Consider the following 18,590-nt stretch of genomic DNA (forward strand, 5'->3'; position numbering starts at 1 on the left):
CACTAACTCTGTTGATAGGCCTGAAATTTCTGTGTTATTACTTTGAAAGAAGACATGAAAAAAATACCTTCTAAATGCATTTTTAAGGAAAATGTAATGTCAGTTAGTATTACCTTTCTTCAAATTGGTTTCTAGTAATAGCTGACAAGAGACAGAGGGAATGCAAGAAAGGACATCCATGTTTTGTATTAGGACAGGAAATGGAGTGATAAGACTGTCTTGGATGGGGTATCAGACTACAGAAAATGTGAATAAGATCAGGGCTTTAGGTTTCTGGTAGACTATTGGTAATGGGATAGGAGGTAAAATGGCTACTCAAAAAATCAAGCAAATAAATAAATGAGGAAGACACATTTGCCTTTTTATAGATAGACATAATTTGGAGGTTGACACCCTAGTATAACTTATTTTATAACATCTAGTACAGTGTCATCTATAAGTGAAAAAATTTAAATTGATAAAAACTATTTTTTAAAAAATATATATTTTATTGATTTTTTACAGAGAGGAAGGGAGAGGGAGAGAGAGTTAGAAACATTGATGAGAGAGAAACATCGACCAGCTGCCTCCTGCACAACCTCTACCGGGGATGTGCCCGCAACCAATGTACATGCCCCTGACCGGAATCGAACCTGGGACCTTTCAGTCCGCAGACCGACGCTCTACCACTGAGCCAAACCGGTTTCGGCAAATTGATAAAAACTATTAACCAATTTAGAAGCAAGCTCTTACCTTTCAAAGTATTGTTTTATGGTGTGAAAATTAAAATGCTTTGGATGAGTGGCATGACATGCCTTTATTTTGAGTAGATCATTTCAACAGAAATAAATGTTCTTGTTAAATAATAAGAAATCCCTTTGAAGACTTTTTTATTGCATAATTTTTGCAGTTCCTAATATTTCAAATGAAAGTAGGATGGGTAAATGTGTGTGTGTGTGTGTGTGTGTGTGTGTGTGTGTGTGTGTATGAAAGAGAGAGAGATTTTATTATTCTAAGACATGGAGTTTTGTTTGTATTCAACATTTCTGATGCTCAATTTTTCTTTAATATCAAGGTATCCATTAAATTTGGTAGCATTTCTTTTCATCATGAAAAGCCATTTTGATGCATGTTATAGTTGATATCATCATAGAATAGAGAAATGCTTTATATATAATATCAATGGTCCATTGATATTATATATAATACCTCTTATAGTACATAATATTACATATAATATCTCCTCTCTGTGAACTTTGATTAAAGCCACCTTGTTTTCTAACCTTATTTTATAGTACCGAACAGGATTTTAATGGTGGAAGAAAGCACAGCCCTCACCTCAAAGGGGGAATCCAAGCCAGTTGCATCAGAAATGTACACACTGGAGAAAGAAGCAGCAATGGAAGAAGATGAGGTTCCCCAACACAGGGATGCTGACACACCAGAAGAAAAGGGTGGTGTAACACTGGGGAGTAAAGCAGGGATTAATGAGGTTCTCTTGGGGGAGTGGAAGCCAACAGCAGAGCAGCCAGCTCTAGTAGCACTGTCTACTGGGGAAAGGGAGACCCGTCAGGGCATAGCAAGTGGGGCAGAGGCAGAAGGGGCTAGAGAGCTGGATGAAGAGGGGTTAAACCAAATGGGGAAAGAAGCAGCAAGAGCCTCTGGAAGTCTGAATGAAGAAGAGGCTCCTGAACAGCAGGCCTTGATGCAGACATTGCTGGAGACAGAGAAGGCAGCTTCTGAAGAGGAGCAGAGTTCAGAGAAGGCAGTGTTTGTCAATAAGGCTGCAGCTCAGATCTCAGAATGTGTTCAGGAGGTAGCAGCCCTTCTGGCTGTGACACCAGAGAAGGGAGAGTCTGAGAGAGGGGTGTCTGTGAGTGAGGCAGGCTCTGAAAAGCCAGGCATGGAGGACAGTGAAGAGGAAGCATCCATAGACCTAGGGGGCATGGCACCAGAGGATGACTCTGCATGTGAGAGAGAGGATGGTTCAAAAGAGGCAGTATATGGGGGTGAGGAACCAGACAAAGTGAGGAAGACAGTTGTGAGAACCGAAACACCTTTGAGCTCCTCCACTTGTGAGAAGACCGAAACAACCAGGATGAGGATTTCTGAGGAAAGCTTCAAAGAACTTTGTGAGAAAGCTGAGAAAAGGAAGGATGTTGAGACTGAGGTAGAATCTAATAAGAAAGATGATAGGAAAGAAAGATTACCAGAGGAATTAGATGCAGCAAGACAGAGGAGGAAAGCTGAGAGGCCAACACCTCTGGGTGAAACTGAATCTGAGAGAGAAGAGGTTATAAGGGCAAATGCTCTTCAGGATGAAGATATTTTAGCAGAAGAGCAAAAGTTTAAAGGGGAAGAGGGGGAAATTGTGAATGAAGTAAGACCCGTGGAAGAGACACCGGGACCCCCAGATGAAACAGAGTGTGATGTTGAGAATGCAGCACCCGTGGAGGGTCCTGAATGGAATGAAGACACAGGCCCGCAAGGGGATGATTCACCGAGAGAGAGGGCCATGCTTGAAGCAACACCTGAATTTGAAAAGTCACTGGAAAATACAGTAGGTGGGAGGAAAGAGGGAGGAGGAGAAAGACTAAGAGAAGCTGGAGACACAGGGCATAAAGGCAGAGCAGAGCTGCTCTGCAGGGAGAATGGTGAGAAGGCGGCTCCCTCAGATCAGGACGAGGGGCCAGGCCCTGAGGGAGAAGGTGTGTTAGGAGCTCCTGAAAGTGACCCAGCAGGACATGCCCAGGAACAAACAGCCGAAGATCAAGATGGCCTTGCAGGACTGGAAAGAAGGGAAAAGGAAGGGTCTTTACAAGGGCGACAAGGTGTAGGGGCCACAGCGATGACCCAAGAAGATATTTTTGAAGGCAAGTCCATGATGGCAGAAAAGTTAAGTGAGGAAGTGATGGATGAAAACCCAGAGAAAGAGGTGGATCAAGAGGGCTCTCTGGGGACAGGAGTGATGAAGAATGGGCACAAAGAGGGGGTTGGAAGCTTACAAGAAAGAATGATTGTGGCTAACGGAGATCTCCAGGAAGGAGTAGTGATAGGAATGGCAGACGAGAAGAGAGAGGTGTTGGCAGATTTGAAGATAGCTGAGGGAAAAACAGAAGGAAATACAGTCTTCCCCTTTTCAGATGTTGCTGATGAGAAAACTTGGCACAAAGTGGATGAGTTACTAGAAAAAACAACATCTGTAGAGAAGGTGGCAGGAGAGGAAATAGCGCTGAGCAGGGAGCAGGTGCCAACAGTGGAGGAGGTGACAGTGATTGGGGCATCAGAGGCTGAGGTGGGGGCTCTAGGAGAATCTTCAGACCTGGAAGAGAAGACCCCTAAGCTAGGGCCAGAACAAAAAGGAGGGGAAGCAGAGATGGGGAGCCATGGTGGGGGACAGGAGTCAGGCAAGGCTGAAGATGTCAGACTGGGATTATCCCAACAGACAGAGTCAGAGCTGAGTAGAGAGAATCTACAGGATGTGGAAATACTCCCTGGAAAAGCCAATTGCCTGGAAATCCAAGAGAAACAAGAGCACACAGTGCAAAGAGAAAGTGAAAACACAGATGTTTCCCTGAACAGCAAGGAGGCCTAAGAGACTGCATGGCAGATGGTGAGTTTAGACCCGATCTGTTTGCAAGATTAAGCAGATACCCCACCTTGGGTCCCCTCTCTTTTGGGCTGGCTCACCCTTTATCAGTCCTTGTATACATACATCACACAGGTTTCAGTTCTGTGCTGCTTAGCACCCAGCCTATCAGGACTGGGCTGGGTAAGATGGAGGAGGTGCCAAAGCATCCACAGGGACCCACTCTGTTCCCTTTGAAACTTTAAATCACAAACTTTGCCTTTGCAAGCATAGCTCTCTGAAACAGTGAGATTCTTATCTCCCTTAAGGGGCCCCACAGGTGCAATACAGAGGTGAAGGTGCCCCAGGGATATACCACAGAAGGAAAGAAAGCAAACTGCTCCAGAATTCATTCCCCTTTTAGTGTTGAAAGGAATGGCTCCGATTATTTGCCCTTAAATGGGCTCTATTCCTTAATTTCTGCAGCTTTATGAAATTTAATATATAAGTATATATTATTAAGAGCCATACATATATAAAATAAAATAATATTAAGAGCCATAGATATATAAGAGAAATTAAAATACTAAAATATGAAATATATATATATATATATAAAATATATGTAAAATAGTAAAGATGGTAACAAAAGACCAAAATTATTTTTAACATTTGTTTGCCTGCTATTTCCTTGATGCCTTCTTATCTGTAGTATCCAGCTTCTACTATCCTGAGTGATTATATTCATAGTTCTACTATCTCTTTTATTGTTTTGTGTTTTTTTTAAGATATTTTAAAGATGTCTTCTGGAAGACTTCAAGAATGGAGAAAGATTCACCCAAGCATCTTTATTTTTGATTTTATCTTTATTAAGTAAACTGACTGTGCTTATCTTAGCTGGTTTCTAGTGTGTCATTCTGCTCGGAATCACAGTAAGCACCCTTCTTATGGGCAGTGATTTCTAATAAAGGACTCTGAGGAAGTCACACATTCAACATAACTGAGGCGTCTATATGCAAGTCAAATTCATAGTATTCTAATGCCTGACTTTTACCAAAGATCATCTGAAAGGCCCAATTCTGACATCTAGGGTTTGTGTAATTCCTTTTTATTTATGATCAAATATTACTCTCAGTTTCATACCTGAGAGTTTTATTTAAAAACTGTGGCTTGGGGCTTTTATGACTCCATCTGTGAAAATGAGTTCTAAAGATCCTTCTATGTATACTCAATACTAAAGATTGCCCCGAACCTGTAAAATGATCCCATGCCATGTATAATCACTTACAAATATTCATTCCTTCTATTTATGCCAGAAGGGTGATACAAAATGGAAATATTATTTCAGAATGCCCTTTGTTTTTTGTGTGTGTTTCTGTAGTTTTGCTTCTTGAGGTAAACTGAAAAATGCTTGTGAGATTTTGTCCTTGGGGCCTTCTTTGTGGGGTTACTCAAATTTTAATCATAGTAGTAAATAATTGAGCTGAGTAAAATGAATAACAATAATTATAGCAGGTAAACCTTGCACATCAACACATATACCAACATTCTAGACTCTCAACTATTTATGTCATTTATGGCAGATGAGGTGCCAAAGCATCCACAGGGACCATAGAAAAAAAGTTGAATTAAATTAGAGTGCTGCTTACCTTCCCAAATTCTGTTATTTCAAACCTGTGAAGTAACCTTGGAGTGCATTGTAAATCAACAGTCACAGTCATTCTCTGAATTACTCCCTGATATAACTAGCAATAGCTGTGTATCAGTATGCCTACTGAAGATTTTTATTTCCTTGAAGATGTCTTTGTTCATATACTGATACCCCAAAGGGCACATATGTCTGGCTATCTTTTCTTCTCCACCTGAGGTAAAAGAAAATTTCCTAAAACAGTGATTTTCAAGCTGGATTACAAATTAGACTTTCATGAGACATTTTCCTGAATGCATGAATGATTCCACCCCTGCTTCCACCCCAAAGATTCAGATTTAATTAGCTTTAGATAGGTGTAGGCATCAGTTGTTTTTTTATTTTATTTTATTTTGTGTGTGTGTGTTTTGTTTGTTTGTTTTGTTTTGTTTTGTTTTGTTTTAATCTGGTTGATTCAACTATGTAGTCAGAATTGAGAGCTGCTGCCCTAAATCATTTTATAATCCATGCTGGCTGCCTACAGTGATTCTCAAAATGTGATCAAGATATCAGCATCATTTGGAACTATCCCAAATACTAATTCCTGTCATCATGTTATTCCTATTAAATTAGAAACTCTGTGGGTGGGGTCTAGCAATGGGTGGTTTCAATAAGCCTTTTAGGTAATTCTGATGTGCTTTAATGTCGGAAATATGCTGTCGTGGACAATTGATTGAATTGAGGATTTTGTGTCAGTCAAAAAATGGATTGTAGAAATATTGTGAACTTTTTCTTTGTTTATGTCTATCACTTTTTTTGTCGCTTTCTATTTTTCTTTCTCTAGGAAAGAGTACTCACTATAAAAGTGACAAATTCAACTTCAAACTCATTTTTATTATGGTTGTGATGACATGTATATGAAGTCCTTCAGCCCCACCCCCTATTGAGGATGTGTCACTGATGGCACATCATAGATCTCTGTCCTCTGAGGGAATTTCATCTACATTATATCTAATTTCATTGATTACTGAGCTGAATTACAATGGAATTCTACGGTATTTGTTCCTTGACCTCAACCTCAATGCTGCAGAGCACTTTGAATGCATAGCACTTTATGGGAAAGTTGTAAACTTGTTAATTTTCTTAAGAAGGTGTTTGGTACAATGTGTTAGATGAAAATTGCATTGGATTATTTTTATATTTAATACATTTCATTGAAACATTCTGAACATAATTCTATAATCTGCATGTGGGTTTAACTATGAAATTCAGTGTTGTGATAGTTTGACTAAATGGGTTCTTTCTCAGCAAATACTATGTTGATAAAATTATTTGTATGTTCTATTGAATTGATTTTTTTCTAGTTTCATTATTAAAATCATAAATAAACTATATATATGTTTACAGATAAGATCTGTGAATGATTCTTTATAAATAAGACTTAATTTTTTAAATTGTATGCCTTTTTCTTACAAAATTTAAACTCCAAAGAGTGGAGCAGAGAAAATTAGTTTCATAGGACTGTATTTTTGAGTATATGTGTTTATTTTGATTATCTGCATTCATACATGTCTTTCACATACATGCAATCATTCAGAGGAAAATTATGGTCAGTGTTTCACAGATAAGTAGAAACTCAATAAAGTTAAGTGACTTGTTTAAAGTCATGGTCAACCTCAGGTCTTCTTCCTCCAACTCTATTTTAACACATACACTACCTTCTAGGAATATACTAAGATACTATAGGTGAACTTCTACTAGCACTGTACGTATTTTTATTTACTTGTAGAAGAAAGGGGAAAAATTAGCAAAGAAGAGAAAGAAGAGTGAGTCTGAGAATGACTTTAAAGAAATGTAGCTATGTTTATTTCCTGTTCTCTTAAACCTCTTGCTGCTGGCCATGGTGATGGGGAACTGTTTTTAATTTTAGTTTTTTATTTGAGAGAGAGACAAAAAAGAAAGAGAAAGAGAGAGAGAGAGAGAGAGAGAGAGAGAGAGAGAGAGAGAGAGAGAGAGGTGAGAGAAAAACATCAATGTGAGAAAGAAACATACATCAGTTGCATCCTATATATATGTGCTCCCACCGGGGTTTGGAAACCTAGGTATGTCCCCTGACCAGGCATTGAACCCACAACGCTTTTTTGTCATCGGATGATGCTCTAACCAACTGAGCCTCCAAGCTAGGGCAGGGAACTTTTCTTTACGTGACAAAGTGGGTTGTTATATAAGGGGAAAGATTAAATCTCATTAATATATCCCATATCAACAAGAAGAGAGTTATATTTCCAGTCACTGTCAATCAAAGAGTACAGTAAATTATTTAAATAATTCAAGAGGAAAATAAGGCAATCAAAGTAAAGGCAGACAAAATTAGGCTACTTAAATTTCTTTAGTTAAGCCTTTTCTGTAACTTTATACACTCTTGCATTATAAATTTAAAGTATAGTTGAATTACTTAACATTTCTAAAGATTAATAGTTTTGCCACCGTTATTGCTCTTAGAAAATGATTAATAAAAGAAAAGAAAGCTTCACAAAAATTTATATAGTAAATGAAATATTCCAACAGCTTCAAGGACAGCGAGGAGAGGCCATTTGTGACCTTGGATAATATTTCCTTCCAGTTTTCTACAGCACCTGATTGTGACACTTCAAAGAAGTTCCCTGTCATCATGGCCAGCAGCAAGAGGTACAAGAGAACAGGAAATAAAAACAGTTAGACTTCTTTAAAAGTCGCTCTTAAACTCTCCCTTTTGTTTTCTTTCCTGTTTCTCTCCGCGCCCCCCTAACATGCCCTATGACAGGAACAGTATGCTCTTCAAACTAATAGGAAGCAAAACACTGTAAGATAAAATGCTGGATATTTGAGAACGCACATCGCTTTTGAAATTCCTTCTGGAAGTCTCGATTGTCTAACAATCTTTGCAACTTTCACTGTATTTTGGAATGAAGCAATACCTCCATTCGTTCTGAGGAAAAATAAGGTACACAGAAAACATGTGGGATAGAGAAGCTGGCACCAAAATCTACTTGAGAACCGGCTCTCTGTCTCCTTTGTGAAATGTGTCCGGTCTTTATTAAATATCTACTTAGTATGAAAGGTTTTGTTAAAGACAAAGTTATAGGCGGTATCTCGCAGTTTTTCAGGACCTTGGTACTAATGTGCCACAGAGACCTTCCAGCTGGTGTGGATGCGCCTCTGACAGGAGATGAAGGTGCTCAGGGAATCCACTGGCCAGGCTCCTTTGCATATGTTCAAGCTCCATGTGCACTTTTGTCATAAAATGGACCTGAGGAGTGGCTGGTACCCGCAGTCTTCCCTTTTGCCAGTTCCCCACTCTCTCTTTACAATAGATGCAGACTCTTCATTCATTTCCAATTTTCCTGTGTTGTCTCTGGAATGTCACAAGAGACAAAGGAACAATTTGGAATAGTGTCCATATTGAGAAAAGGAATGAACTTTATGCCTGGTTAACAAATCTTCTGCAAGTTAAGTGGCTTTCAATTTTTTGTTTTCAAGAAAACATGCCCTAACTGTTTTTGGCTCAGTGGAGAGTGCATCAGCCTACAGACTAAAGGGTCCAGGTTTGATTCCGGTCAAGAACATGTACCTTGTTTGGGGGCACATCCCCAGTAGGGAATGTGCAGGAGGTGGCTGATCAATGTTTCTCTCTTATTGATGTTTCTAACTCTATTCCTCTCCCTTCCTCTCTGTAAAAATTCAATAAAATATTTATTTTTAAAAAGAAAGCTACATGCAGACCTAATTACATTGTCAGTTATAAGTCATTAAAATACTTTTTGGAATTTTATCAGCCTGTGATTTTTGGTAAATCACTCAGAAGGTGTTCAAAGAAGGTACTGCAGCACAACACAATGAAATCACTTCCATGCCCATCTGTTACTTATGTGACATGCAAATACTGTATTAGTGCATTTCCACAAATAAAATGGAATACAACTGATGTTGAACACTCTCTTTTAGCAGTAAATTATATTTGTACACAGATGCAAAAACTAATTAAAAATAGAAATATCTACCTTAACAGATGCATTTCTACTTTTATTATTTCTGTTTAATGAGTTTATCAAAATTTATAATACATGAATATGTTGTTTTGATTAAATGCATGTTAAGAATTAGTGCAATGATAGCCCAGCCTTGAAGAATTTAACACATAAAACCCTATGTTCATAATTGAATTAAATTTTAAATTTTAATTTATATAATATAGTTACAGAAAAGTATGACAAGCGGTGATCAAGAAAAGACTTTCAACCATCAAAATATAATAGGATACAAATAGGGGAAAAAACTGGAATAAAAATGTAAGTTTTAATTAGGAAAAAAACAATGTGAGATTTTTCCTAATGCAAAAGAAGAGCTTAGCCCTGGCTGGTTTGGCTCAGTAGATAAAGTATTGGCCTGCAGACTTAAGGGTCTCAGGTTCGATTCTAGTGAAGGGCATGTACCTTGGTTGTGGGCACATCCCCAGTAGGGCATGTGCAGGAAGCAGCTGATTAATGTTTCTAACTCTCTATCCCTCTCCCTTCCTCTCTGTAAAAAATCAATAAAATATATTTTTAAAAAAGAAGAACTTAGTCATGTATTTTTGAAAACAACTGTCTTATGTCAAGTTCCCTGGGAAATAGTCTGGAACAGAGGTTTGTGTGCAGGTTTGTTGGGGACTTCTCTTGGCAATAACACTGTCAGGAGTGAAGGACTTGGAACTGAGTTGAGAGAAAGATGGGCTGTGGTGTAGCTACCCCAGAGGCTGCAGTGCATCCTGTGGGAGCTTTGGAGCTCAGATGACAGAATGAGGTAGAGGGCTAGGTCTCTGTGTCCCCACAATAGACCAGTCACCGATGTTGGCTGCTTCCCCAGAAGGGAACATAGCCTTTAACCAGGTAGCTCCTTTCAGTCCAAAGCACTTCCTGTGGAGAGACTCGGACATGAGCCAGCAGCCGACCTCACTGTGGGCAGCTGAAGAAGGAAGGTACTGACTATGAAGGAGTTGTCTGGATGGCACCCAACCACATCCAACACATGAATAAAAGTGATATCAAATTGTGATGGCACATCTTTGGGCACATTTAGGGAAGAGATGTAACCTTTATCTTAGAACATTCCATTTTATAACATGCTAGAAATCATACCTGTAATGACTAAACTTATATGAACATTTGTAGATGTCAACTAAAGGTAAAAATTGTGTGAGGGGGTACTGACAGTTTTTCAAAGCTTTCTCAGTGAGAGCATGGAACAGAATTTGGAATCTTAGAGGGAAGGCAGGGGTGGGTGAGTGGGAAAAGATCAAACTTAGAACTTACATGCACATATGCACAGACAATAGGGTGGGGAAGGTCTGAGGCCAAGGGGGGAACATGGGGGCAGATTAGAAGAGGTCAATTGGGGGAAAATGGGGACATACTTAATATTTCAATAATAAAGATTTAAAAGAAATAAATGAATAAAAACATAAGTTCCTTAAGGCTACAGACTGTGAGCAGAAATATTTGAAGAGCCATGTTGAAATGGACATGGTGAAGAGCACAGAGCTGCATTTGTCAAGCTACAGGGCATGGCAGCTACCACAAGTGGATGTTGAAATTCTGATTAATGTGTAGTTTGTGTTGGCTACACAGTATTAAAGTGATGTGGCTCAGAAGAGTAAATCAGAGGGCCATGCGGCTTGGTGTTGCTACAAGGAAGAAGGCAGAGCTCTGGTACAATGGCTGGCTAATTCTAGGGAAGGAAGCATGCCCCTTGAGTGTGTGTGAGTACACAGGCAGGGCACTCCACAGTTTTATTCAATCAGAAACAAATAAGTGCTAAAGAGCAAGGTCAGCAAAGCCTTGCTGTAAAAGAACCATATAGTATGTAGTTTAGGTTTTGTGGGACATATTGTAACTACTCAATTTGTCCATTTTAGGGTGAAAGTAGCCACAGACAATACTTGAACAGATGAGTGTGGTTGTGTTCCAATACTACTTCATTTAAGAAAAAAAATAGTGGAATGCCAGATTTGGCTTAAGGAGTATAGTTTGCCAACCTGTGCTAACAAGCATTCAAGTAAATAATAGTTCTATAGCATGATGGACCTGGAGAGTATCCAGGGGTCTTCAAACTACGGCCCGCGGGCCACATGCGGCCCGCAGAGGAGTCTGATCCGGCCCGCCAGGTTTTTTGGGCAGTGAGTGCAGCCGAGGTGTTACAGTAGGAATTAGTAGTTCATATAGTCCGGCCCTCCAGCTCTCTGAGGGACCGTGATCTGGCCCCCACTTTAAAAAGTTTGAGGACCCCTGTAGGCCGAGAGAGGCTTATCCCATGATCACACTCATCTGTGGAATCTAATGAACAAAATAAACTGATGAACAAAATAAATATAGAGACATATAAGCATGGAACAGAATTTGGAACCTCAGAGGGAAGGCAGGGGAGGTGGGTGAGTGGGAAAAGATCAAACTTAAAACTTATATGCACATATGCACAGACAATACGGTGGGGAAGATCTGGGGCCAAGGGGGGGACATGGGGGCAGACTAGAAGAGGTCAATGGGGGGAAATGGGGACATATGTAATAATATTTTCAACAATAAAGATTTAAAAGAAATTAATGAATAAAAACATAAGTTCCTCAAGACTACAGACTGTGAAAAAATAATAATAGTCTGTAGCTATGTAAACGAATTCTCACTGCCCCCACCCTCTGCAATATGCCACAGCAATTTTAGTTTTCAAAAATAATGCTTTAAACAGATAAATTTGGAAACAACTAGCACAAGGAATTATTAAAATCTTCCTCTCTTTTTAAGGCTATTATTAAATCTTAGCTAGGTTTATAATCCCTCCTTCCCCATCTCTCTGGTACATCTGTCAAAATGCCAATGTGAGATGTTGTGAATAGGAAAAGGAGCTGTCGATCACGTTTCATGTATCACAGGCTGACTTGCTCTATAGCGTGTCAGCTCCACAAAGAAGAGACTTGGTCTCTTCTGGCCCATGTCCTATTATTCCCTGTGCCAAGAACAGTGTCTGACACATGGCACGTGCTCAATGTCTGGTAAATGAGTGACTAAATGAACTGCAATGCAGATTGAAGTAAGATACTCTAAAATTTTTTAAGCCTAATTATGATTGATGTTAATAGAATGCAGGGAGTATATGCATTTGTTGATTGAAGAGAAAATGTTTCCATAAAATATCAGAGTTGATAGGGACACTAGAGATCAAAGATTCTACTAGTTCCTTTTTGGATATCAGACTGAGAGAGAAGAGCCCTAGAGGGTCTGAGGAATGGGTTACACAGTGGTTAGGGACAAAACAAGACTAAAAATCTTTAGAGTTTATTTTTCTTCGCAGTGGTGCTTCACAGTCAGATTTTCTTTTAAGAGACATAGAATCCTAATTTCTAATCAAACTCATTCTCTAAAGCTTGATTAAAAAAAAAAACAACAACCCACAAACAGCTAATTCAATTCTTGCTTTAGAAAAACTGAACTACCAGATTTCAAATGCAGCTTGAGTGGAACATTTTTGGCTGTCTGGATTATAGACATCCCCAAGGTTTGTCATTGCCTGTTTGGAATCCCCACTGCGACTGCAGAGGCTTATAGTTAGAGACAGCAGAAATCCCACAGTCAAGTTATTTTATGCATGTGCGAGCACACACACACACACACACACACACACACACACACACACATGCACACACACCTGTCATTTAGAGAAAAGAAAATCTCTGAGAATGAACAGAAACTCTCCCCACTGAACTAATCATAATGCTGGTAGCTCCCTGCTTAGCACAGAACTCTCCAGTTGTACTCAACAAATTACAAACCTATCTGAGCATATACAAACAGGCTTAACAAACTCAAATCTAAATCTCTGACTCTCAACTTTGGTTGCACATTAACATTTTAAATCTCTGGGGGTGAGTGTTGGGCATCGGAACTTAAAAAAAAAATTGTGCATTCTATTAATATATGTAGCTGAGGTTTTGCACTACAGATCTCAAGTCTGAATAACTACTGACTTTAAAAGGTAGGCGAAAATGTGACTTCAGAAGCCTAATTTAAACTAGCGAAATATAGCTTAAGGCTGTTGTTGGCAAACTGTGGCTTGCGAGCCACATGCGGCTCTTTGTCCCCTTGAGTGCGGGTCTTCCACAAAATATCATGTCCTGGGAGAGTCTATTTTGAAGAAGTGGCGTTAGAAGAAGTTTAAGTTTTAAAAAATTGGCTCTCAAAAGAAATTTCAATCGTTGTACTGTTGATATTTGGCTCTGTTAACTAATGACTTTGTGGACCACTGGCTTAAGGTATTATGCTTTTACTATGTATTTCACTTGTTTTATTATTTTACTCTCTTACTAAGCCTCACAGTGCTATGAGGAAGGTAGCCTCATTTTATAGATGATGAAACTAAGACACAAAAGGATCAAGTGACATGTTTAAGTCACAGAGTTTGGAAGTATCACAGCTGGGATTTAACCCAGAAAAACTGGCTCCATCCAGAGAAGGAGTTCTCAAAGTTCAGCTTGCATTAGAATCACCTGGAGGGATATTAAATGGAATTTGCTGGGCTCCATTCCTAGATTTCCCCATCCATTAGGGCCATGAGATGCCTGGAGATTTGTATTTCTAACAAGTCCCCCATGACACTGATGTTGCTGGACCAGACTTTGAGAACTTAGAGTTCAAATTGTGTTTTTAAAAGCCCACCAGGTGATCCTGATGCACACTGAAGTGTAAGAGCCACTGTTCTCAAATGTTCTCAGCCTGGGCTGCACATTAGCATCCACGAGAGAGCTTTAAAGAATCCTGATGCCCAGCTGCATCCCACACGATTAGAATCTCCAGGGAGTAGGACCAGGTGCCAGTATTTCTTATTAAAGCTCCTGTACAGCTCGGGTAGAGAACCCCTTCCTGCTTCCGAAACAGTGTACCCTGCCCTTCCTGTGGAGATGAGGGCTTCCGGCACAGGCTACTTCTCCAATCATAGAATTAATGCTGGGACCGTTGTTGTCACCTGAGAGACAGTATTAGAGACCTACCCTATTGGCCTATAAGATGCTTATACAAGTCCTTCCCTTCGCCACTGAGGTCTCTTTTAGAAGGCAATGCTTCTCACTCAATATTCTATTTTCAAGTATTTTTTTTATATTTTTCTTTTTTTAAAATTTCCTTATTGATTAAAGTATTACATATCTGTCCCCATCCCCCCATTACCTCCCCCCCCACACACACACACCCTGTTGTCTGTGGCCACTGGTTAGGCTTATATGCATACATACAAGTACTTTGGTGGATCTCTCCCCCTTACCCCTCCCCTCCCCTACCTTCCCTCTGAGATTTGACAGTCTGATCGATGCTTCCCTGTCTCTGGATCTGTTTTTGTTCATCAGTTTATGTTTTTCATTATTTCCCATAGGTGAGTTTGATCTTAATCTCCAATTTGCAAACTATAAGATCTGTCCAGCTGAGTGTTTGTAGATTTGTGACGGATTTAGCTTACGGACAGCCACTGCGTGTTCAGTGCTGGACCAGACTGTGCATTGTTGCATTCTGTGTATTTCTCAGACCTATACTCAGACTGTGTATTTCTCAGTAGGAGAGCCTGTGCTCATGGCTCTTTCTCGCCAGTGTGTGTCCTAAGGCTTAATGTAAAATGGTTATGCACACTGAGCCCCTCAAGTCAAGGGGTCTCCTCTAACACAAGTATGCTAAATAGCTCCACACTCATCCAAGCCACACCTAGATAACACCTCAGCTGGTCCTCAGAGATGGGGAAAGGGACAAATCAGTGTATATTCACCTCACCTCCCAACAAATATGTCCAGGGAAAGTCAGGGTACAATAAACAAACATGTTGGAAGAAAACCAGTGAAGAGAAAAATAATAAGGGTAGCCCGAGGGAAAGAGATGGAAAGGGACAGAACTAATATGAATTTCACCTGATTGGAATAGGTTACCATACATACCTTGCTCTCATGAAGTAGAATCTCGTAGCAAACAGAAGATAGACAAGTATTTAAATTCTTATTTTATAAAAGAACAAAAGATTTTTGAGATTTTTCCAAGTTTTTGTTCCTAAATGTTGCATTCTGTGTATTTCTCAGACCTAAGTCTAATCTTCTGTTTAATGAATCCATGGAGCTTGTTTTCAACAATTTTATTTTTCATTTCTTAAAGTTGTATTTAGTCTGTAATTTAAACCTGTTTTTTGTTTTTTGTTTTTTATGGCCACATGCTGCTTTCTAATTTTTTTTTCCTACTTTGTATCATTTCATTCCTTAAATTGAAGTATTTTACATGAAGTTGTTTCCTATTCTGAAGCTGATTTTTCTCATCGCTGGTGTCCTTGGTGGTCTGACTCTGTAGTTTGTTATTTCTGCTGACTTTCATTCACAGTGGTTATGTTTGTGAGTACTGAGTTAATCTTAATTTCTGAATAATTTTTTTCAGGGTCCAGTTAATGTGCTAATCTTTAATAAATCCATCGGTATTGGCTCACGGCTTAGTCTCTAATTGTAGTACTAACAGCCCATTGCCTTCAGGGCAACCTTGCTTTTCCCTTGTGCTTACCCAGATCATTGATGGCTGTAGCCCACTTCAAAAATAACAATAACAACAAACACCTTTCTTTATTCCCTGAAAGTTCAGCAATAAAATAAAATGTTAAGTTTTGTGCACAACCAACTCATATTTTAGTAAGAAGGCTGTCAATGTATCAAGTCCCAATATGAAAAAAAGGCAGACTTTTGACACAATATTCAAAGTAATTATATCATTTAAGAGTAAAATAAGAGAATATCTTTTTTCAAATATTCATAAGTTCAAGTTTCCAGAATAAGGTTTGTCTTGACTATAGATACTAGCAATGAAACTAAAATTTTCCACAACTACAGCTTCCTAAATGACGGTGTTTAACACAACTGTCTTAAAATGGTTGTGAAGAGATTTTAAAATCGCAATGTAGTTGTTATTGGCACATAACGCTGTAATGCTCTTTTTAGTGGCACTTAACATTGTAATGCTCTGGTTAGTGATATTTCTTGCCTTATTTCATCTTCAAGGAAGAGTTCACATATGGGTCAAGGAAACAACTAGGTTGTATGAAACTTTAGAGTAGCAGAGCAAAGAATTTAAGGATTCGATTTTCCAAGTATCTAATTTTTCACTTATTTCGCTCTCTTGTAACTTGTCCACTGATGTTGGTAAAATAAGGTGAGCGCATAGGGGTGAGTAACAGGCCCCTTTAAAATGGGGAATGGACTAATGCCAATATCTGGGTTTCCATATTGCTCTGTAGTTAGTCATGCAAGATGTTCCTTTGGGAGAAACTGGATGCTGTTATAACAATCTTATTTAACAGGAAAGAAGTAAAGGGAAGCCCAGTAATATAGGCATACCGTTTGCACAGCTTTGGCAGGAAGCTACAGTTAGCATTCTCCAAGTCTGTGCTCTGCAGATCATTGAGGAAAGGGACTGGACAATAGATGCATGCCCAATAAGGTCTGGGTGATGTGGGGAGATGCTTTCTTGTCAGTCACACTTGGGAACAAATCAGTGGCCAGTACAAGCAGGGAAAATTTAATACTTAAGCTCCTGAACAAAGGAGTCTCTCTCTCTCTCTCTCTCTCTCTCTCTCTCTCTCTCTCTCTCTCTCTCTCTCTCTCTCTCTCTCTCTCTCTCTCTCTCTCTCTCTCTCTCTCTCTCTCTCTCTCTCTCTCTCTCTCTCTCTCTCTCTCTCTCTCTCTCTCTCTCTCTCTCTCTCTCTCTCTCTCTCTCTCTCTCTCTCATTTGCTGTGCTCCTTGCTCTCCTGTTGCAGGGTGTGCACTCCCCTGCATTTGCTCACGTGGCCCACAGCCCTGTGGGACCCACACCATGGACTAATAACTTTAATTAGTCTGATGCTACATCAGACCCAGCTCCACCATGGAGCAGACACTTTGGACACTTTTAGCTCTACTGCCCCCAGGCTACACCTTTTCCAAGACTGGGTTAAGGGGCTAGAAATTTGAAACTTGGGAAATGTAATTCCATGCCAGGAAAAACCCATTCATTCTCCCATTAGAGTCCTAGAAAACTCACTTTCTAAAGACATCACAACAGCCACACAACTCCCACTAATGTAAGGGAAACTGGACCCACTGATTTCTCTGGCAACAAATACACAGGACCTCTCTGTATACAATCTTGGAAATGCCTATGAATTAATTATTATTATTTAAATAAAAAGCTTAAAAAAAAAACATAGTAGAGTGGAAAGTAGGATAAGGTCTAGGCAAGGGGTATGAAGGAGAATGCTGTACCTGTCTCTGAGCAGGCCTTTATGAGAGTGGGACAGAAGGACTCTGAGGCACAGTAGTGGTTTATCCTACTTCTGCAAGAGATTGTGGGCCAACTCCCTGGCCAGGGATAACAAAGATTCATTTGCCTGCGGTGTACTCTGTGAAGAGATCCCTGAGTGACTCAGCAGGGTGATGGGCAGCTGCCTGAAAGTGCAGAAAACCAGTCAGTCCTCTTCTCTTTGGAGACAAAACTAAAAGTTCCCTTTAAGTGCGCGGTGTTAAGTTGTTAGTTATTACTGCCACATTTACAAATAAACACCATAAACTAACACCACAGGAAAAATGAACTTGTAGTCTATAAAAAAATAGGAGAAATGTGACTTTTAAGGTAGATTACTTAAAATTATACGGGGATAAAAGTAGATTTGTTTTTTCTTTAAGCAGGCCAAGAACACTAAGAATATTTATAAACATCTATAAAACACTCCTGATAAGAGTATGGCTTTGATTAATTGCAATGTATGCTTATATTATGAATAATCATTTTTGATATAGTAGTTAAGGCATTTGATGGAAATAAAAGCAAATAAGGTGGTGTCTGATTCTTGAGCTGCATTAATATTTTAAATCGATTAATAGCTTAATGGATAGGGTGGAGAAAAGGAACAAACTAATTATGCTTCAGCAAGCAACTTAAAGTTTCCACTATTTTACATTTTGCAGAATTTCCATCTGTATTAATAACTTATTACTTATATTAAACACACATTTTCCCTAAAGCCTAATGTTTCTTCAGTGGAGACCAATTAACTGAGATGGTCTTTTCTTAGCTAGCCAATTATTTTAATTACTAGAATTTTTTAAAATGTGCTTGCTTTGCATAGATTTGAACAGTTGAACTTGCCTTCAAAATGCATTGACTGTTCCAGGAGATGGAATGCTTTTGATGAATATGGGGATACTAAAACATCTTTTTAGACATTTGAGGTTCTGCAGAGCAATAAACAAAATTCCAACCCTGTGCCATTACTCCATTGATTTCATCCTCATCTTTCTTTACCTGTACTTGGTGCCTTTCCAATCTAGCAGCGCTTTGTTGATTTTTTTTTTTCATGCAGTT

General features: G+C 39.2%; 2 protein-coding genes across 2 annotated transcripts in view; one reads left to right on the forward strand and one right to left on the reverse strand.

The window, feature by feature from the left end:
- ERICH3 (glutamate rich 3) overlaps positions 1-6,563 on the forward strand; it is a 104,030-nt gene extending 97,467 nt beyond the window's left edge. Inside the window, exons 14-15 of the mRNA XM_084873890.1 lie at positions 1,275-3,592; positions 6,019-6,563. Of these exons, the coding sequence (XP_084730016.1) occupies positions 1,275-3,574 (2,300 nt within the window). The 3' untranslated portion in view covers positions 3,575-3,592; positions 6,019-6,563. The remainder of the gene's footprint in view (positions 1-1,274; positions 3,593-6,018) is intronic.
- A 1,661-nt stretch (positions 6,564-8,224) lies between these two features.
- Positions 8,225-18,590, reverse strand: part of LOC311616878 (serine/threonine-protein kinase TNNI3K) — a 309,455-nt gene continuing 299,089 nt past the window's right edge. Inside the window, exon 26 of the mRNA XM_084872811.1 lies at positions 8,225-8,568. The gene's annotated coding sequence lies outside the window, so the exon portion shown is untranslated. The remainder of the gene's footprint in view (positions 8,569-18,590) is intronic.

The sequence above is a fragment of the Pipistrellus hanaki genome (genome assembly GCF_964339955.1).
Source record: "Pipistrellus hanaki genome assembly, chromosome: 2".
NCBI classification, from domain to species: Eukaryota; Metazoa; Chordata; class Mammalia; order Chiroptera; family Vespertilionidae; genus Pipistrellus; species Pipistrellus hanaki.